At 39.7% G+C, this 21,554-nt stretch overlaps 2 protein-coding genes across 4 annotated transcripts; one reads left to right on the plus strand and one right to left on the minus strand.

Moving 5' to 3' along the window:
* Nucleotides 1-5,848: 5,848 nt before the first annotated feature.
* On the minus strand, nt 5,849-21,487 carry TRMT61B (tRNA methyltransferase 61B). Of its 3 annotated transcripts, XR_015802162.1 has the most exons (8): nt 20,912-21,487; nt 20,721-20,823; nt 18,020-18,210; nt 16,744-16,835; nt 16,104-16,339; nt 15,413-15,493; nt 6,367-6,469; nt 5,849-6,280 (listed from the first exon to the last, which is right to left on the minus strand). XR_015802162.1 is itself a non-coding variant. In XM_088161047.1 (7 exons), exons 1-7 carry the CDS (start codon nt 21,443-21,445, stop codon nt 6,450-6,452), a joined length of 1,257 nt encoding a protein of 418 aa, XP_088017173.1. In that variant the 5' UTR covers nt 21,446-21,487; the 3' UTR covers nt 5,849-6,449. The 3 variants fall into 3 exon arrangements, 2 of the variants coding, with proteins under 2 accessions (XP_088017173.1, XP_014732867.2); XM_088161047.1 differs by having other exon boundaries at nt 5,849-6,469; XM_014877381.2 differs by lacking the exons at nt 5,849-6,280; nt 6,367-6,469 and adding an exon at nt 15,108-15,222.
* Nucleotides 8,888-15,003, plus strand: SPDYA (speedy/RINGO cell cycle regulator family member A). The gene is made up of 6 exons (XM_088161048.1): nt 8,888-9,173; nt 10,185-10,243; nt 10,497-10,582; nt 12,147-12,318; nt 13,179-13,470; nt 14,832-15,003. The coding sequence occupies exons 1-6, from the start codon at nt 8,945-8,947 to the stop codon at nt 14,918-14,920; spliced, it is 927 nt and encodes a 308-aa protein (XP_088017174.1). The 5' UTR covers nt 8,888-8,944; the 3' UTR covers nt 14,921-15,003.
* Nucleotides 21,488-21,554: the final 67 nt, after the last annotated feature.

Raw genomic sequence — 21,554 nt, forward strand, 5'->3', positions numbered from 1 at the left:
AGCAAAAAGAAAAAAGTTTTGGTCACCAAACTCTATGTACATAAGGTATGTAAACTTACACATTAGGAAAACTCACGTGATCTGTATTTTTCTACTTTTGCTCTGTAATTTATGTCGGATCCAGATCTGTTTGGAGAATGAAGTATTGGTTCACTAAAATACTCAAGAGGCACTGATTCTAGGGGGAGATTTTCTATTGACTTGAGTGAATTGTGAATCAGATCCAAGGAGATTAATCCAGCTCTTTCTGCAGCCAGTAAGAAATTGTGTGATACTGGGATATGACATGAGGTCATTTCCAGGTCTCCACTAGAAATCAGGTAAGTGGGATTTTGAAACTCCCCAGGCACGGAAAAGCGACAGAAGCTGCTTTCAGGGAAAGTCGCAAGGATGTGTGAGTCACTCCCGAAGTATCAGGAAACGATGCAAGGTGGGGCTGTGACATGCACTGTGGTCAGCAGATCAGAGAGATGAGAGGAGAGAGCATGATCAATGCCACTGGGTGTTTGGCAATCTCGGTCTAATTGAGATTATTTGGAGGCTGAAAACCTGATTGGGTTTGGGTGTACCCTTCTAAAGATAACCAGAGTCTCATCCCTAGAAAATGGGTCGTCTATCATACCAAATTGTGAAGCATAGTCTTATTAGTCTTTCTCTAACAAAATTAATGGCTTTTGAAAATTCGTTATATTTAACTGGTTAAGGCTGACAAAGATAGAAACAATCAGAAACACTGATGCTCAGAAGTGCCGACATTTTGGGTAGCAGATATTGCTACGTTTTTCATTATATTATAGACTTGCTCAGGAACTTTTTGTTAGGACAGCTTCAGAATGTTTGCATTCAATTTTTTTTTGTCAGACTTCATAATCTGTGTAGAATGAAACCTTGAAAGAACTGTAGTAAGAGGACAATATTGAGAAATTATGTACAGTACCTTGTCCATAATGTGTTTCAGAAGATTCTATGTTGTCACAAATAGACACATGCTGCTGCTCAAAGGACTGTAATAAAACTAGTGCTTCTGTGTATTTTTCCTGCCAGTTTGAAAACCACCAGAAAACAGGTAAGTCCTGTTGCACTGATTTGAATAATGAGAACATTTGGAGTCCTGGAGAACTTAAGTATCTTGGCCATATGGAGGTGGTCAAGTATAGAGCCAATAAGAAAATAAATGAGCAGTCATGCCTTTCTGCTAGACTAACTACTGTAAAAAACACTTTTAAAAAATCTATTTTACATGTTTGGGTCTTTTTGGTCTGTTCCTAGATCATGACTTGTTTTTTTGATAACACAGTGTTTGTGCATTTTGACAAAACTGTCATGCACACTGAAGATGGAAATCAGTTCAGAGGCAGTGGCAACCCTCACAAAGCTGTCTTTGGCTTCAGAAGCCCACAGCTTGGGTCTCTAGCAGGTTGGAGACCTTTGAAAGTAAGAGTAGCTACTAAGAGGTACAGGGCTGTTGGTTCAGAGGTTCATAAAACTAGACAGGGTGTAGCCACAGAAGAGAAATGCTCATGCAATTAATGTATGTTCTATTTGTGTCTTTGAGGATTATAGAAACCAACCTGTCTGATACGTTGAGGCATCCTCACCTCCCTGCCAGGGCTTAGTCTTAACTCCAGAGGGTGGGGCCAGTAACAGGTTTGTCACCCTCATCTTTACGTACCTGAAAATGCATTTCCATGGCTCTCACACCGACAGCATCTTTGGAGCATCAGCATTCAAAGCTGATAAAATAAACAGCATTATGTGTAAAAACTGTAATAACTCCTCATCCAGACTACTGCACAGCAGCGACGCAAACCTAATTTCAAACTGCTCCAAATCCCTCAAGTTTATAGCATTTGGAAAGGGCTCAGAGGAAAACAGGAGATCATAAGTTGTAGTAAAAGCTCTGTTTACATTAAAATTGTTTCAGTTTTGGCATTTAAGATACTTTATCCCCCCACCCCCCCTTTTAGTCATTCTCTGTGAAAGAAGATACAGGCGGAACTTTGTCATAACACTTGTTGAAAACTGTTTGAGAGAGTCCTAAGTAGTTTTTAACAGCCTTGATTGTGTGACAACCTCTCTGGGCTGTAGGCAGAACTGGAGCAGATGGTTATACAGACAGAGACTTGTCCTTCCTCTTAGTGTGTTGTTATCAGAAGGCACAATGAGTACCTCTGTCATAAAACCTGTCGTTGAATTTGCTTGTGCTGGACTTGTGCAGGTTGCTATGGTGCTGGTGAGCAGTGTGGATTTATGGTTTGTAACCCCCAGTAACAACCCACGGACACGGGTGTACCTGGCAGTGAGCAGAAGCCATGTATTCCTCAACGAAAACAGGGTCACAGTATGCACACAGCATGCAGTTTCCAGGGAGCAGTTAACGTGCTGTAAATCCCCACCCACTCTTGCCTCATTCTAATTTGTGTGCATAGTCATACCCCAAGCAAAGGTGAATAAATACACCCATGAGCTGGGCAGAAAATCTCATCCCACAAACACTGACACAACCGACAGCAGAGAGTAGGGTTAAAAGAGCTGGGCTTGCCATTAGTGTTTTGCTTTTTTTTGTCCCTTGCTGAAATAAGTTGTTTTTGTGTTGTGACTACTTTTACAGTTCATGAGTTTCCCTTTTTTTCCAGTTAGCAATAGCTGTTACCAAAGTTCATCTCTTTCTCTTCGTACTTTAATTTACAGCCCTTGTACTAGTCATTTTATTGCTTCAAACTCTGAGTGAGAGAACTTTTACAACTTGTGATTACTGAACTTGGTGAAACAAGAAAGCTTTTTGACCTGTTGTGGAGTAATTATAGAATCCATTGCTTGTAGGGAAGGGCATTCAATGTTTAACAAACTGTCGCAATTCTAATTTAACTGTGTGGAGCCCGGACCATTGGATGGGAGTTAAAAAAAGTAAATCCTGGACTTTTTCCAGGTCACATTTTAACTTGTCTGGTTTTAATCTCTAAAGGGCTGTCCTTGAAGTTCTGCCTTCCCACTACTGAACTTGATGCTGCTCCTTTCCTAGCAGTACAAGAGCATGGGTGCCAAATTATTTGCATGTGAAAACAATATCCTCTTGCTTCAGAAATTATAGCTACATTACTTTTGATTAATCCTTTCATGAAGTGAGTCTTCTGAATGCCATTCAAATATGGCTCTTGACAACAGAAAAATTGTCCTGTCTTAATTACCACTATTGTTTTATATTATAGGGGCCGTGGTCATGGACAAAGATTCAACTGTGTTCAACAGTGTAAAAACAGAGAATAAATAGATACTGTTTTTAAAAGAGTTTGGACATGAATTTTGTGACCAGTAAACTTTGAAAATAAGATGAGAAAGATTTGGTGAAATTTACACTTTTTGCCCAGTTATAGAATCATAAGCCAGCTAGCTAAAAGTTTGAAGGCTCCCACCTATTCTTTTGCAGCTCAAACGGCTATTATTTCGGAAACTTGCCTTCAGGAAAAGAATTTCAAAATGTTATTTTGAAAGCACCAATGTTTTTCTACTTTTGATGTTAATAGGTAATAAGATATATTTCCTGGATAATAGGTTCCTTGGATGTTTTGTAGTTTAGTGTATTAATGTGTACGTAAACCTTACATCAGTGATGCAAAGCATTTGTGTCATTTGCCAGATGGAATGAAACACTTTCTAGCTAATGCCATTTTGTACAAATGATTTCTTAAGTCAAATTCTTGTAACTTTCTATGTTCAGCTACATTTTCACCTGGAAGATTTTTGAAGTCTGGCGTTTGTTAGTTGTTTCTGAGGGAAAAGAGGAGCAAAGGAAAAGGGGGAAAGTTCCCATTTTCAGTGTGAATGTAGGCAATGCAGTCCCATTTGCGCATGCATAGCACACGGGCAGCGCCCTGGGCACAGTTGCACACACCTGCTCCTTGCTCCTGCACCTGCCTCTCGGGAAGCCTGCTGCTCTTGGCGTCTGGAACAAATGGCTCCAGGGCCATGGAGGTAGAGAGGAGTCCTCTTTATTAGGGTTCTTATTATTCAATTCAGCATGAAGAAACGGCATGGGCACAACTGGGTAACAAATATAGCCATGGTTATTAAATACTTGCAAATCCAAAATGCAGTCTTCAGTGGTTAAAAGAGACTTAGAATATGGTGGATGATGTCAGAAGGTTCAAAAAACACTTAAAGGAGAACACTGCAGATAATGTCCTTTCCCTTTAATGTAAAATATGCACAGCTAGTTTTGAGTTACTGATGTTGAGAGATCATTCATCTTTTGTGACATAATGGTGAAGACCTAATGTAGTCTATCTCATCTATTTATTTTTACAGAGAAATAGGAACTCTTCAGATAAGACTACTTTGTTTGCTTTACAATCAGCACACAGGTGCCAATCCTTAAAAATAAATCTTAAAGGCTTCCCCTGTCTGCTTTGAATTAGTTAAGTTCATACAGGATATATCAGTCTATTTACAGTAAGAATGAACAAGTTCAAACTTATGTCCCAGGTGTTTTATGGAGATTTGTTGCTGCAGAGTGCATGGCTGTTTTGAAGTATGCAAGAGCAGCATGTTTAAACATGCACTGGGCTTGCTGGCAGCCTCCCCTTTCCTTTTCCATTTGCTCTGTTAGTCTAGTCACTACACTTCTTGTTCACTACATAATTTCCAAATAATTTTTTCCTTCTTGCTCCTGAATTTCTCAGTACCGGAGAATAACTACAGCTGTTCTGCAACTTAAATATTAGAAAACACTGCTGTATGGACCAGCGTTCTTTTCAAGGAAACAAAGCTGGAAACAATTTTCCTGCCCATTCATCCATCAGTGACATGCACTTAAGCGGCACTGAACCTTTTTTAATTTTAATCATACTGTAACATTTGTCAAAAGCAAGGATTAAATGCAAGGCACCTTTCCATTATCCTTGCTTACTACTCCAGTAGCAAACTGGAAAACTGTGTTCAGCCTGTTATGCTCAGTCCTAGTCCAGGCACTGTGATGCCCTAATAATTCGTTTCACACAACTCATCTAAATTCTTACTCTCTCTCTCTTCCCACATATAAAACAGGTTTCTGGTGACAGATGTGGGTTCAGGTGATTCATCTGTTCCTCTTTAGTTTAGTCCTGTGACTTGCTACACCCTTTACTCTGAAAGAATTAGCTTTATGTCCAAGGCTTACTTTTTAGATGTTTCATGTTTCAGTTTCGCTATGGGTCTTTAGGAATGGAGTTCTCAGTCCATGAGCTTTTCTTTTAGAATGGATTTGATTGAGAGGTCAGGTTCTCCCAGCAGGGTCAGCAGTCATCTTTACAGGGAAGAGAGAGTTTTTTTCCTATTTCACTCTCTGCAGGAAGTAGGAAAAGTCTCTAATTGAAAAGTACATATTTTATTGGGGATAATGATCTGTATTTACAAGACTCAATGGTGGTTCTTCATGGCTTTATTTGGAAAGAAATATCAGGTGTTTTACCTGTGGCACTTTATCTTTCTTGGCAAAAAAAAAAAAAAATCACTGGATAGGATATCAGGAGCCGAAATATATATCGAAATAATATAATTTGATACCGAAAATATAAAAATCTGAAAAATAAGTATGTATATCCTACATAATCCTAAATGTAATTTACAAAAATACTCTTTCTGTGTTTTTCTTCAGTGATGCTTCTTAATCTATCTGTAAACAACTCCTTCAGTGAAAAATTTTAAGTCTTTTTTTTTCATTTAAGGGAATCAAACTGCTCTGCAGCTGCCTTTTTGGACCAAATTCAGCATAGCAATATAACTATATATCTCATATAATTGAGTTCCAATGTGTATATGGATTTCCCCCCCCCAGAAATAAGATTTTGTAAGAATCCCAGGTATTTCAAGCCCAGGTCTTAGTAATTTTATTCATATAAATCTTATATAAAATAATAAAATATAGACATTGTATTTATATTTATATTTATATTTATATTTATATTTATATTTATATTTATATTTATATTTATATTTATATTTATATTTATATTTATATTTATATACTTATAAATTTGTATATTCAAAATGTAAGTTAAAACGGTGATTACATATAGAGATGAAGAGTGGCTAAACTGATTTAATGACCACCTACAGGAAGGGTTAGGAAAGAACTGCAACATGAAACCCCGTGTGTTGTGCTGGACAAATGCTGCATTGTCTCGGTTCAAATCGCTGGTGGTGAAACAGCGCTCCCTGATGTCCAGCAAGCGACTTTGGAGTCCAAAAGCTCCATTCGTCTCGAAAATTCTTGGTTCAACAACCTTCTGAAAATTGTAGTTAACTAAAAGAAAAGTTGAGAACCAGTTAATTGCACTATCTCACGCAGAGGACTTAGAGTCACGTAAAATTCTGTTTCTTTATTCTCACTGGGTTCAGAGATCAGCTTTTCCATGTTGATGTTTTTCCATGATGCTTTCACGTTGAATTCTCGAGTCATTCCCATGTCGGTCCTACCTCAGGCTGCAGAGTCCTGCAAGGAAAGAAAGGCAGAGTTCCAGACATTCCCACATCTCTCTCTCGCAAGTTCCGTTTCCTCAAGAGCCTGATCCAATCTTGTGCAAGGGTCTGGATCAGAGCAGACATCTCAGTTCTGGCAGGCTGGGGACAATACATGAGTGGAAGAGTCACAATACCTGTTCAATAACTTGATTGTGACAGATTTTTGAGTAAAAAAAGAAGTATTTTAATATTTTGTTGCAGAACCACCAGCCCGAAAATTATTTTAGAATTGGAAGCTTTGTGTGGATAAAGATTGACATTGTAAGTCACATTTTATGTAAAGGTGTAAAGAATAAGGAAGTATGCATGTCACAATTCTCGTTGCAGCTTCATGTTTTGCAGTAGGGGAAAAAAAGGATTTTTTCCTGGTTCTAAAGATTTAGATGGTTATGTGGAAGTTTCTGTAACCCCCCTTTCCTCTGTTTTCCACAGGTATCAAATTAACAGTAGTTAATTGATGAGTATTTTGAATTCCTTAGATGAAAAGTGATCTGCAAAACCAGAGAACAATTAATGCAGGATAATTCACTGTAAATCAGTGTCCAAGAAGAGAGAACCTCAAAAGAACAGACTTTTGCCCTACCGATGTATTTGGTATTATCTTCGCCTTGCTGCCAAGTTTTCTGATTTCAGCCTGTTTCATACAGATATGTTGTTAGTTGGTACATTTACCACTTGGTATGTTTTTTATCTCTCCCTGATCAGAAACTTGGCATGATCTTTCCCTGAATATCCCAGAGCATGTAAATAATTTAGCAAATTATTAATAGCAGATGAGGAAGGTGTAGAGAGGCCTCTCTTCTCATTACCATAACAAATGAGGCCAGTTACAGTTTAATTGGCCTGCACAGGGGGAAACAATGAAAATGGATGTCTTGCCATCTTCCTAGGATAAATCTTTAGCTCTTCTAAGAAAAGGCAACAGTAAGATTTCACACTGAATCTTAGTAGCAAAGGGATTTTTAAATTCTTCTTACATTTCAATAGACTGGCTCAGACTAAGTGCACACTTCTACCTGCATTAACTGCCTCTGTAGAAAGGCAGCAGCAGTGTATCCTGTACCTCTATGTTTAATGATATGTAGCGTCAGGTATCCCTTCTCCTTCGAGTTCTGTGTCTCCTGTGGAGATATTTATCATCCTGGGGAGATGTTTTTGTCATAGAATGATTGGGTTTGACGGGGCCCTTAAAGATCATGTCGTTCCATTGGGCTGGGTGGGACACCTCCCACTAGACCAGGCTGCTCAGAGCCCCATCCAACCTGGCCTTGAACACTTCCAGGGATGGGGCATCCACAGCTTCTCTGGGCAACCTCTGCCTTGTCACCACTCCCACAGTAAAGAATTTCTGCCTAACATCTAATCCAAGCCTACTGTCAAATAGGATCCATTCCCCCTTACTGTGTCCATGGATGGATGGATGGCAGGGACAGAGAGGCCCAAGCCAACCTCGACCCTGCCTCAAGGTAGCGAGGCAAGAGGCGGTGCCGCCAAGCCCAGCGCCCGCCGCGCCCCCGCTCCCATTGGCTGCCGCGTCCTGGGCGGCAACAGGAGGGGCGGGAGAAGAGGGCCCTCGGCCGTCCGATTGGCTGGGGAGGCTGCCCCGCGCATGCTGATTGGCTGCGAGAGACGCCACTCGAGCGGAGGCGCGAGGCGCGGAGGCGGCTGAGGGCGGCGGGCACGGGCGGCTTGGGCGCGGGGCGGCGAGGTCGCAGGCTCGCCTCAGGGGCCTCCGTGTTCCTGCCGGGCCGCCCGTGAGCTGCGGGGCCACGTAGGTTGCGGTGAGCCAGCCTCCCTCCGAGAGACCTACTGGAGGCGTAAATACATTTAATCCCGGCAAAAAACACCCTTCCTCACTCTCCATTTGATATCCCTTTAAATTTTGCGGTTACAAACACCACAGGTACGTTTCCTTGGTTGTGCCTTCAGGGTATGTTCAGTTTGAGGGATAAGTTTAATTCCCAAAGGCAATTAGGAACTCAAGACTTGATTTTAATGTTACATGGCTCTATCACAGTTCTGCTGCGTTAATTCTATTAATATTCCTTTTAAAAAAAGACCATCACAAATTGGAGGGAAGAACACAGGGGTTTTTTTGGTAGATCTAACTGTGTGGAGCTACAAGGACCTGACAAACAGCAACTTTTCCTAGAAAGACTCTTTTCCCATTTTCCAAAGTTGACTGGAAAAAGCAAAATTGAAGGCTCCTTCTACTGGGGAAAAGGAAAGCTTTATAAAATTAGAACTAGATCAAAGAACTCTACGTATCTTAGGGCACAAGACTTAGATAGATAATCAGTATTGATAAAATTAATTTTCCATCATCTGACATACAAGCTCTACTGAAACATTTCATGAGAACAAAAGAAATGTACTAGTGCTGAAACTGACTATTTTTGTAGTTAATTTCTTCTTATTTTTTTAACAGGAACCTTTGCTTAACGAAATGAAACACAATCTGGTGTGTCAGACACCTCCCACTGTCACTGTTCATGTAAAATCGAGTGCATCCAGATCACATCAGCAAAAAAAACTTGCTAGACTAAAGCGACCTGCTTTTAAAGACCATCAAGAAAATTGTGAAAAAGGGGTTCCTAGTCAGAAATATAAATGTCCCAAGGGACCATGTCTAGTTATTCAGCGTCAGGAAATGACAGCTTTCTTTAAATTATTTGGTAGGTTAATAATGTGAGATATGAATGAATTGAATAGAATGAATAGAATGTTTTCTAAGCTCAGTAATTTTGAGAGTGCTTTTTATACCAAAACTAATGGCAATTCTTTATCAAAATGTTTGGTTGTTGTATTTTGGTATATAAATATTTAATGCTTAAGTTAAAAGTACAGGGGCTACCAAACTGATGAAAAATATCTTTTTTTAAATTACAAGTGAAACCAAGGTGGTTTGCTACTATTTATTTTATGATAATTTTCCTTCCTATTTTCTCTTATATTTTAACAAATACATGTAAAACAACGTGCATCTTGTTTTACACAGGGCCTAGAAAAAGGACTCCTTGTCTCTTAAACTGTTATTTACTGTGGGAATATACTCCTGGGGGGAGAAGTGGAATGGGAAGTTGATCTAAGGAGTTAGAACATCTCTTCATGTCTCTTTCATATAAAGTTTTGTATTTATTTAATTTAGTAAAGACTTTAAGTAATAGTGGAAGATTACAGCTGGTTTTTATTTGACCCTTAAATACAGCAGTGAATGAGAGAGAGTTTGTGGTAATTACGGTACATGGTCCTGGACAATGAAACACTCACCAAAAATAAGCAAGTATTGCCCTATAAAGGCTGCCAGGTAGTCAAGGTGCAGGATCTCAGCAGTCTGTAGTTCCTCTGAAATAATGGTATGCTATCACCTGGAAGCATGTAATGCAGGAAGAAATAATGCAAATGGAAAAAAAAAAAATACTGGTAACCTGCTGTTACTGAGAATGGATGAAATGCAGTCAACAGATTTTCCACCTTGCCTTTCTGGTAGAGTTTGTTTCTTTTATCATGTAAGCTTTTTTTACACCTGACCTCTCCTCCTGCCTCAATTTCTCTCTTCCCTACTAGTGGGTCTAGCTTCTTTGCTTTTATTTGGTTTAATGAAAGACTGTCTGTTATTAATTTATAATACCTTCTAACATAAACAGTTTTGGTGTTTGAAATGCTACAGCTTTCTCTTGTTACAGATGACGATCTAATCCAAGACTTCCTTTGGATGGACTGTTGCTGTGAAATTGCAGACAAGGTAAGTGTATTTCCTTCTTAATTAATAAACATATATTGAGTGAGAAATCTGCCCTTAATTACTTGATACTTTAATGCAAATAGAGAATATAATCTTTTTCTATTGGTTTTACATGACAGTTTCAAGAAACTTAATGAATGCTTTTCTCATTGTTAAAAATGATGAAAATATCTTGGTGCAAGATGTGTGAATCAATGTAGGAAATACTACACCTAAGTAACACATTGACACTTCATTTTACATTTTAAAACAGTATCTCTTGGCAATGACTTTCGTTTATTTCAAGAGAGCTAACTTCACACCAAGGGAGCATACCAGAATCAATTTCTTCGTGGCTCTGTAAGTACTTTAAAATTATCTGGTTTCATTAGGATGACCTTTGCATTACTTCTTTATTACACTGATAATAATGTGATGAGACTTCCTTGAGGCAGTATTTAAACAACCTGATCTAGGGGGTGACATCCCTAGAGATGGCAGGGCAGCTGGAACTAGGTGGTCCTTAAAGTCCCTTCCAAACCAAACCATTCTGTGGTTCTATGATCATTGCTACATACTGTACATAAAATAGTGCAAATTCACCATTCTTCATGTGATAGAACAAGCTTGAGTAGCAGGGGTTGCTTGCATTGGTGTAGTAATACACACAGTGGCATTCTGCCTACCACACTGAATCTGGGACCTTCTTAAAGCATTGCAAGAAATACATACAGGACAATACACAACAACATATATATGGCTCACAGGTCTTTGTATAAAACCCTATTTCATATCTTTGCCAGCCTTTAAAGCATTTTTATCAAAACATTTCACCATGACAGGCAGATCAGGAGTAACTTGTTATTAAAGTTTCTGTCAACATGATTTAAATCAACTGTAAAAACATTGCTAGAGAATTTGTGGTAACTTTTTTGAGCAGTTGCAAAATGCGTATACTTTGAAACGGTGGTGGAATCAGTAATCCAGGCCTACATAACCCTTTCTATCTGGCAGCAGAGGGTTCTGCATTTTCTTTCACAATGTTATGGTGCTCAGGTCATCTTTTTTGGTAACATAGCTTCTCACATGCTCTGATTTGCACACTAGTGCAGGGGCAAAGGCTGCTCCTTCTACTGTCACTGGTACTGTGGGTGACATCCAGACAGAAGGGAGGAGGGACCCTCTGACTCCACTGAAGGGGGAAAAGCCAGGCCAGAACAGTGAAGGGATTAGAAGGGGACAAAGGGCCTGGTGAGACTGGGACTAGAGAGAAAGTGAGAAAACTGGAGAGGAGACTAAAAGTCCTAATTTTTTCAAGTGTAATTTACAGGAGTTTAGTATCAGGTGGATCCAGAGGAAGTGAACATTTTCCTGTTGTCTGAGAAGACAATCCAAAACTAAAAGTAACAGAAGTGAACAAAGGGAAGAACAGAGACATTTAAAAAAATCATTTAAATTTTTCATTTATAACTGAAGATAGACCTTTATTTAGTTGTTTGTTCCTAATTTAATAAGAGCATTGTACTTTTCCGAGAATAGCTAAAATCTATGAAGTAAAAAATTTAAAGTTTAAGATTTCACTGGATAGTTTTAAGCCTTATTTAAAGAATTTAAAGAATCAATCAGAAACTGTTCATTTTAGTTCAAGGGTTTCTTGCCAGCTTGGAGAAAAGATGTCAGGATGTGTTAGTTCTTGCTTATCTCCTAATTTAGGAAACTCTAGGGTAAAACAGTTTTTATAAAAGCTTGGGTTTTTTTACCCAAAGGATGCATATGGAACTAATTAAGAAAATACTGTCTTCCAGAAAGAAGGCTGTATTTTGTTTGTGTTTTTCTCTATGTCTGTTATTTTATGTTAGAAATCATTCTAATATAGTGATTTAAGATTGAATATTTACAAGCATAAACATATATATATTTGAAGGTATCTGGCAAACACAGTTGAAGAAGACAATGAAGAAGCAAAGTATGACATTTTCCCATGGGCTTTGGGCAAAGCCTGGAGAAAGCTCTTCCCCGATTTCTTAAAGTTAAGAGATCAACTGTGGAGTAGAATTGACTACAGGGCTATTGTAAGCAGACGCTGCTGTGAAGAGGTAGGGAGGGAGATTTCATAGATGCTAAAATCACAACAATTAACATCAGCTAGCAATTTAGCTCTGTACAGTTTTTTCCCTAAAGTAAACAGACAATCCATGGGAAAGAACAGATGCTGCTAAAATGTAACGGTCCATTTATTCCCCATGATATTTTTTCCTTCTCCATTTAAAATACATTGTTTGAAACTGTTTTTAAAGTAAAGTAGAATATTTTATATTGCACTGCTGTTAAAAGTGAAGTTTCTATTGGCTAGAATCTGCTTCATGCAAATGTTTTTTATTTAAAATCTACCTTAATTTGTTTCACTTCATCCACTTTAGAAATAACTTTGTGTGCTTTACAATTTATAAGAAAAATAAATGTTCCTCACTTTTCAGGTGAAGTGTGTATCTGGAAAAACCCTTGTTATGCTCTTATTACATAATGTTTACTTCCAGATGAACAGAAAATCTCATTTTCTCTAGAGGCCCATTTCTGGGGATGGATTAGATGCTATGGGAAAAGCACAAGGAACAAGGAGAGTGTGGGACGCTTTTCCTTGCAAACCCTCCCAGCTTACCACCGTTGTTATCTCAGTGACGATGAACACTGCCATTTGATTTTTAGTAGCTGCCCAAAGACACCATCGTGTGTCCAACATCCCAAGCATGAGCTACTGTTTGGTACCTGACTAGTATCAGGATTACTTACTCCTGCCTAAGGGAGCAAACCTTCCAGTGGGACAGTATGAGACAGATAAGAGATGATGCCCATTTCAGCTACGTTAATTCCCTGCCATACACTAACGGGATCTCTTGTGTTCAGCTGTGTTTTCCCATTATTTTCACTCTTCCTGATCCCACGGCTGTTCCCATAGGTGATGGCTATAGCTCCAACACATTACATCTGGCAGCGAGAACGCTCTGTGCACCACAGTGGAGCTCTGAGGAATTACGATGATCAAGTGCAGCTGCCCCGAGGACCCAGCGCTACTCCTACAGACTGCCAGCTCTGCGGTAAGAAAGGCAGATTTGTACGACTCGGATTATCATCTTCCTCCTCATCTACTGACACTTTGGAGATGATGGAATTACACTCATCCCAGAAGCTGAAGGACACCTTTTCAAATGAAAAAATGCTCGTCGACTCTCCTTCTTATAAAGCCCAAGGTATGGTTTAATATTGTGAATAGTTTTCCATTAGTTTAGGCAACTGGGGCCATATTTGCCCTTCAGAGCACTGCAGAGACTGCTCTGTCCTCCCCTATTACACCTTGGCAGAAATGTGCTTTTACTCTCATAGATTCATTTTCAGTTTCACATATTGTATCTTGACTTCCTGGAAGTACCAACTGCTTTATATTGAGTCTCTTCATGGTACTTTCATCTACTATAGTAGATTTTGGGTGCATTTCAGTCTACTTAGGCATTTGTTACTATTCTTGCATTATAAATCAAATTGAGAGTACTGTTTTAAACGCTTGTGAGTGGCTGGAACAGTAAAAATACTGGTGTGTGTAAAGTGAGTTAAAATGCTGAGAGCAGGATGCTCAGTTGTGGTATGGGTTTGGACATAGGTTAAATCACAATTCCCATTTTCCTCTAAGTATTTCATTTGTTGACAATTGATACAAGACTGTTTTAATACTGGGGTATGAGTAGAAAACAAAAGCTTATTGTGAGAATTGTTTATGTAATTGAATCTCTGCCTATTAATCTACTCACAATAGCAGCCTCAGCCTTTTCATTAGGGGCCTCCATTACATACAGCAGTTGTGGGGCAAACCCATTATTAAATTTATTATTAAAAGTGAAACACATTTGAGGTGTAAACTTCCTTGGGCATCTGGATAAGGCCTCAGCTCTGCAAAAATACTCTCCTGTACTTAACCAGTGCAGAGTTCCTAGTATACTTATATAATACAAAGGTAGTTATTTATAGCTCCGTGTATTTTATTTCCGTATGTTCTTACTAATATCCAAATTTTCACTATTACAATAAGATTGTTTTTGACAGTTTTAGTACAAATATGATTCTCAAGAGATCCCTCAGCTTTGAAAAATTCGGCATTTGAATATTTCTTGAGATACAAAGCAAGTCAGGTGTTTACAAAACATAATGATTTAATTGTGTTAAACCACTTGCTCAGGTGAGACACAAAATAACTTAAGTCTGTTTTCACTTGAGAGTTCTTGCTTCTCATCTCTGACAAGGGTCAGAAAAAAATGTTTCCTCCAACCATTTAAGAATACTTTATAGTTCACAAATAACCAGGCAACTTGCAGCACAAGCACCAGAAGGGAACCAAAGCTGTGCCTGCCAACAACTGTTTTGATTTTGAAATAAGCACAGCTTTATCAAGTGAATACATTCAGTGAATTACAGTATCTCTTAAAGTTATGCTTCAAGAACTTTGTTCTTAAAGAAACCTACAGTCACCAGTTGGAAGCCAGCAAAGTATTCATTTCAAAGGGCAGCCTTTGATCCCTTGTTTTCTTACTAAAATTTTTTTTCTCCTTATGTCTGGTAGATTGTCAGAGCCTGTCCAGGAAAAGGCAACCATGTAGCATCCTGGATCAAGATAAGTCCATGGACTGGTTTACAAGCAATGGAGAATAAAATGCACTGATAAGACAGAAACAGATACTGTGCTTTGCAGAACAATCTGGGCTGCATCACAACATCAGATGTGATGATTCTCTTCAAATTCTTTACTTTACATAGTGGGATAACAGTTGGTGTTTCAAACTTGAAGTGAGGTAGAAATCAGAGCAGTCATTACTTAAAAGTTACACAACTTGCAAAATGTATTTACTTTGTCATGTTTTATTTTATCCTGATACAATATTCAAATTAGCAGTTAAGGAGGCAGCAGCATCAAGAAAGCAGTGGTCGAAACTTTCTCAGCTTGGTAAGGAATGCTAATGAAAAAACAAAAGTTACTACTAGTATTCCAATATACAATTATTATTTTATTATTATAAGTTTTATGGTTTCATGATATAGGAACATACCAAATGCTAGTACCAAAAATAATAAAAAAAAAAGTTGGTTTCTTTCAAATAAAAATACCCCTAAATATTTAAGATAAACATTTTCCAAGTGTCTCACCTGAATGAGTTTCCTGCCAGTGGGATGGTCGGGCAATGTAAGGCACTGAACGGTTTGTTTCAGCAGCATCACTGAGTGATTCTGTGAGAAGGACATTTTTTTTTTTACTTTGTTCCCAGAAGTTTAAGACCTACATGCACACTAGAGTAGACAGTGTGCATGTAATCTTTTTCCCTGAAGTATTTTTTTTTTTGTCACCTATCAGTATATTCAGAACTCTTTGCATTTTGCAGATTTATACTGATTTGCATTATACAGATCTGTACATTTATTTACATCTGTCATATAAATATATATATATGGCAGCATTTTTGGATTTGCCAGAACAACATAATTTTAAAACAGAGCACACTGGCCACCGTTTTGCCTAAGGAATCCTTAAGTCCATCAGGGTCCTCTAAAGCAGCTATGGGATGAGTATAAAGAACTGAATTTTCTTAAAAATCAAAAATTTGAAGACAGTAGTAGAAGGGCAGTCACTCGTTATTGCAGATTAAAATTTATTTTCTATTTAGCTCAGATTTTTTATAGGATACTTAAAAAACAATTAATATGCTTTTTTAAACCTGACAAGGTCTAGGCTGTCCAGAACCTTGCCTATTCTCAGCTGACCTTAGAAAACACTGCCTCTTCCTATACTGGATTAGCAAAGTGCAGTAATAAGGTATCTCAGCAGCAGTGAAGTTCTTACCATTGTATTTGCCTTCTTTGAGAACTGCTTGATCCTGAATATGGATTTCTTCGTATTCATTTTGAGGTGGTTCTTCAATATTTTCTTGAGTTTCCACCACTTGGCTTGATTTGCAATGCTTGAGTTTAGCAGGGAGTACTGACCAGCTTCTGTGAGTTACCTCAATGATCCTTTCACACAAAAAAGGAAGCTTGCAGCTCCGTATTCTGTCTAAAAGGTCAACAACCTGTGTGATGCTTTTGAAGAAATGCAAAGGATAAAGTAGTATTTTGCAAACTCAAATCACAAAATCTCAGTTCTGCTGACTTTGGCATATTCTTTACCTTTGAGGTTACATGAGTCCTTCAGTTTTAGGGTAAAGGAGCAACCTGACTATTGCATTGGAAAACAGTGCATTTACTTTGAGGATGTCATAAAGCCCAAACTTCACTGTAAAGAATGAGAACATTCCCCAAGTAGACGCCAAAGGATTTGGCCAAGTGTAATTTATACTGAGTACAACTCCCAGAGAAAGTTACATCAGGAAAAACCCAACTTTGTCACCCATTTCATTAATGCTGGATATGTACTTCAGAAGATGCTTGGTTTTGTCCCAAGGCCAGGTAATACCTGAATAAAGATGCCAGAAATAAATACTTACTTTGCTAAGTATACAGCACACACCCCACCTTGTTTCAGGCTTGGGTGTACAACAGGCAGAGCACACTGAGGGTTCAGCATATCCAGAACTACCTGCAAGAGAAAGGCATATTAACACGTTTACTGCAAAAACGTAAGCACATCTATCAATGTAACATACAGCAGAGCTGGGGGAAAAACAAAGCTTATGGGAAAGAGATGCATACAACAGCAGTATGTATGTTTTATTACTACCTCTCAAAACCTGAGGTGCTTACACAAAAACACTTAACACAAAATTAAATCCTCTCTACTTCCAAATGAATTTATATTTAAACAGCAAGTAGCATTTGACGAACTAAGTAAGCCTCCTAGTAATTAAATCCTATAATTCTGACAGTAATAAAAACTCTTAGAAGACTACATTTACTAACACATTTGAATACCTATTTCTCAAATGTGGAAAGAAAAAAGATTGTTCAAATGCATAAAAAGAGTGCCTTATGGTCACAATGCCTAACTTGCTGTCAGTTTCAAGACAAAAAAAAATCTGGTTTTGGCAATTTATCCATCTTCTGCCAGGAAACTATTCAGATTGTATAACAATGGGATATGCAATATCTGATCCTTCCTGCAGAACTGTTGCTTAAAGCATTTTTTGAAATGGTATTTTTATGCTATGTGTTATCTTTGCTTGCACCATTTAAAATTGCTATTTGTTTAAAGCATTTAGTAAGGAAGTAGTTGTAAGTAGTTTGTCTGCTTTACAGGGAAGAGTGGTTAACATCAAGCTATTTTCCCCAGTATGACTCCTTCTTAGGAAATCTAGATATAAAGAAGCAGGACAGGAGAGCAAGCCATAGCATTCTCTGAATTACACCTTAGTTACATTGTGCATTCTATATAGCAGATAGCAAAGTGGTCACATAGTTACCTTTTTAATAAGGTTATGTATTCTTCTGAAATTTAATGCTTGAAATATGTATCTCAATAATATCAGTTTCTCAAAAATACAAGGAAGAAAGTGAGTTGGTCTTTGTTTACAAGACAGCAGTAATTAATTGTAATATTTTTATAGTATAGCTTTATCACTCCTTCATTTGACAACCTGTAACTGAAACCTTGAAAACATTTGTATCTGACAAAAAAAATTACAGTTTCTTTCACTGATGATGATCTGGATTGTTATTTCTCATGTTACATTAGATATGGGAATCCAGTTGGGAGTGCAAGCACTAGAGGTTTTCATTTGTGGAGAAAAGACGTGTCAAATGGGAGAGTTGCGTGGATTCACTCACTGCATCAAGTGTTACAGATTTCATATCTGCAGCAGCTGTTGAAATGTCTTTAAGAATGAACTCCACATTATCTGGCCACTTGTCCACGTGTCCTATTTCCCATGCAGAACGCCAGTGCCTATAGTTCTTCTTAGCTAAACTGTGATGATCATCTCTGATTTCATAACTTAGAACACGTCCTTTGGGCCCAACTGAAAACAAACAGAAGACACTCCACTCACCACTTTACACTGCTGTTATAAATACCTGGGAAGAAAAACCCAACAAAACAAAAGCAAAAAGCATAGTCTATAACATAAGTACACCTTTCCATCTCGACTTTAGGAAATTGTCACATATGCAACAATGACAATCTATGTTTTCTTTACATTTAAAACAAACATATACAGAAAAAGTGCTATGTTAGTTCTTTCACAGACAGAAATCCACCAATGCACAGATGAAATAAAGGGTAGTTATAGCAGTATAGACTGTTCCCAAGATGTTCTCTTGAAGTCACTCCTGCAGCAAAAGACAAGTTGAGCATCTGTGGCCCCTGTAGATCCTTCTGTGTGAGCAACCAGAGGCACCAGCTGAGAACGCTGCACCAGTGCTCACAGCTCACAGGCTAAGGAATCCTGCTCACTAATCTCAGCCCCACAGACAAATTTTCCAGTGTACTCTTTGATTTACCCAGGTTTGTGTAATTTTCCTTTACTGTCTGTAACAGCAATAAATTATTAAGTCTAAATTACTATTCTGAAATTTACCACAAGTCCAGTGTACAATGTTTCTCATAAAGGAAACATTTCCAGGCTGTGCAGGCAGAGAACAGTGCACTGCTGTATTATTCCATATTTGTATTACTCCAATTCCTCAAGCCTATCCCACTGCTCACTTCTCTCCTTGCTGCTTTGGAATGGGTACAGGCAGCTTTCAGGAAGCAGCAGCTCCCTGGGTCAGTTCTGTGCCTTTCTAAGCCATTTCGGTTTGAAATCACCAGGCTCCTCCCCTCACCTATGTGATCCCACTGCAAATACATTCAGATAACCGAGTAAAAGAAGAGGTGCATTTCCCCGACAGTTGCTCCTTGATCCAGCTCACCCTGCATCAGACAAAGGCCAGAACCAACTTGTAAGAAAGGGAAAGTTCCAGCATGCTGCCTTTGATCACCTGAAGCAGTTGCAGAGTCCCAGTGCCAACTCCTTGTAACTTCAGATTATCAGTTTAGAAACATCAGAAAAAGAAAAATCTCCACACTGGGGGGTGTCAGTCTTACCCCCACTCATTCAAAGTAATTCCTACTTTTTGAAATTGCTTTTTTAAAAATAAGAAAAACAAGGTGAAATGGCTAGGCAAAACTTCATTGCTGTGAAGCTGCAGTATGCCAAGTTTGCATACATTGTATTTTCCAGTTCTCAAAGATCTTAGAGTCATGGAAAATACCACTCTCTTAACTTTATCCTGTTTCATGTCAGTAGTTTCTGGGAATGATTAAAGAAAAAATTGAAAAGAAAATATAAGATGAATAACAATTAAGAAATGAACAAAATCTGTTAAATCAACAGGAATTTTGGAAATTAAATAATCCCACGGACATTGGTAAGGTGTCCACTAGATTTGAATTTCAGAATTTACTCACGTAGCAGCTGTTTTCCTTGTTGGATATCACTGGTGTGTATTTAATGGTGACAAAAGCAGCCACCACTACGAAACAGCAAATCAAATCTATTTATTTGTGTCAGTACCGAAGTGTGTTCAGCTGTGACTAAAACTGGCTGTATTTGGTGTCAATTTAAATTCAATAGATTTGAAAATAGTAATGCAATTTCATATCTTTCGGCCACTCCTCAAAATAGAGCTGATCTGGCACACAAGAACTGCACTCTTCCCGTGGATAGGCTTAACAGCCTGGTAATGCCAATGATTTTGCCAACTTGGCCCATTTACAGCTAAATTAATGTGATTAGTAAGAAACTGTTGGACAAGACTGAAAGATGAAGGAATAATTGGCAAGTTCGGGTATGCTTGTACGAAATAGCCACAGTAGGCTGAACGCGAAAGGCAGAAAAATCAATTGGTGTATTTAGCAAGAGCTAGCTTTTGCTGTAGCCAGAAGCAGGTGTTCCATCTCTTTGGGTTTGGGGTCTGCCTGTAGGGAAAGATGGGGAAAGCCAATGACTCTTATTTTCCCTCTCTCTGAATGGAAAGAGAAGCGCTGATGTTTTGTCAGCTTCTAGCTCCTACAGCAGCAATATTCGCATTGAGAATTATCCCATGCTAGCTTCAAAATCCCAATGGAACTAAAAAACCCCAAACATTAGTTTATTCCAGAAAGACGATCAGAAGAAACCAAGCAATAGCAGTAGGAGACTGAAGGAGGAAGAGAGAGAAGAGGTGCAACCACAGACCTTGAAACTTGGGCCCAACACATCAAGACCAGCTTCAGTTGAGTGATCTTGAGGCATGGCTGAAACTCAGCTTTCTGTGAGGCCTTCAGTAACCATTTACACTGCGACCCTCTAAGCACAGTCACAATGGTTCACAGTCCCTGTATTGATGTAATTTTCCTTCAAGTCAACAAACTATATGTGAACGCATGAACTGCAGTAAAGCTTTTATAAGCTGAGTAGTTAGGACCATGAGAACTATAAGTACCTGGGAAAAAAGCAAGTTGTGCCAAGTTAATAAACAATAGTGTTGTCTAAAGCCAGGTTCTGACCTGCTCTTGACAGAAACAAGCTCATAGCCCCAGACCCGCTGCCAGTTTCCAACACGGTGTCTCCCGGGTGGATATCCATCATCATTAATAGAGCACTTATATCCTGCGAGCAAGAAAAGCACGGAACGTTACTATCGGCGAAAAACGAAAGGTGAGATTCGGCCAGCGACCTCCCAGCCACCAGCCGGTACCTTGGGGTAGGCGATGGTGGGTCCCCGCGGCATGAGCAGCACGTACTCGTCCAGCGAGGGCCGCCGCAGCAGCAGCCGCGCCCCACCCGACGTGCGCAGCACCTGCCCGGGCAGCTGCCCGATGATGTCGCGGTGGGGCAGGACGCCACTGGGGCTGCTCAGCACCGCCTCCGCCGCCAGCCGGCACAGCAGCTTCAGCGGCGCGTTGTGCTTCCTCTGTATCTCCGCCAGCGCCAGCTCCCCGGCGCGGAAAGCGCCGGAACGCGGACCCGCCGCCTCAGCCAGCGCTTGGCGGGGGGCGGCCACCGCCGTCTCCTCCTTCTCCTCCTCTCGAGGCGGCGGCGCTACCGCTGCTGCCACCGCCGCCGCTTCCTCGGGCGGCAGCAGCCGCCTCACCCGCTCCAGCGGCGACAGCGAAGTCTCCCATGCCCGCCTCCGAGGCTTCCCGTCGGCAGGAAAAGAAGAAGAAGAAGAAGAGAAGGAAGAGGAGGAGGCGGAGGCAAGCCCCCGACGCAGCGCGCGCCAGGCCCTCATGGAGTGGCCGGCGGCGGGAAAAGGGGGCGCGGCTCGCGTGCCCAACTGTCGCCCCGCGCGCCTGCGCCGCCCGCCCCGATGACGCCGTACGGCGTCATCGGGGCGGGCG

The sequence above is a fragment of the Sturnus vulgaris genome, chromosome 3 (assembly GCF_052056855.1).
Source record: "Sturnus vulgaris isolate bStuVul1 chromosome 3, bStuVul1.hap1, whole genome shotgun sequence".
Lineage (NCBI taxonomy): Eukaryota > Metazoa > Chordata > Aves > Passeriformes > Sturnidae > Sturnus > Sturnus vulgaris.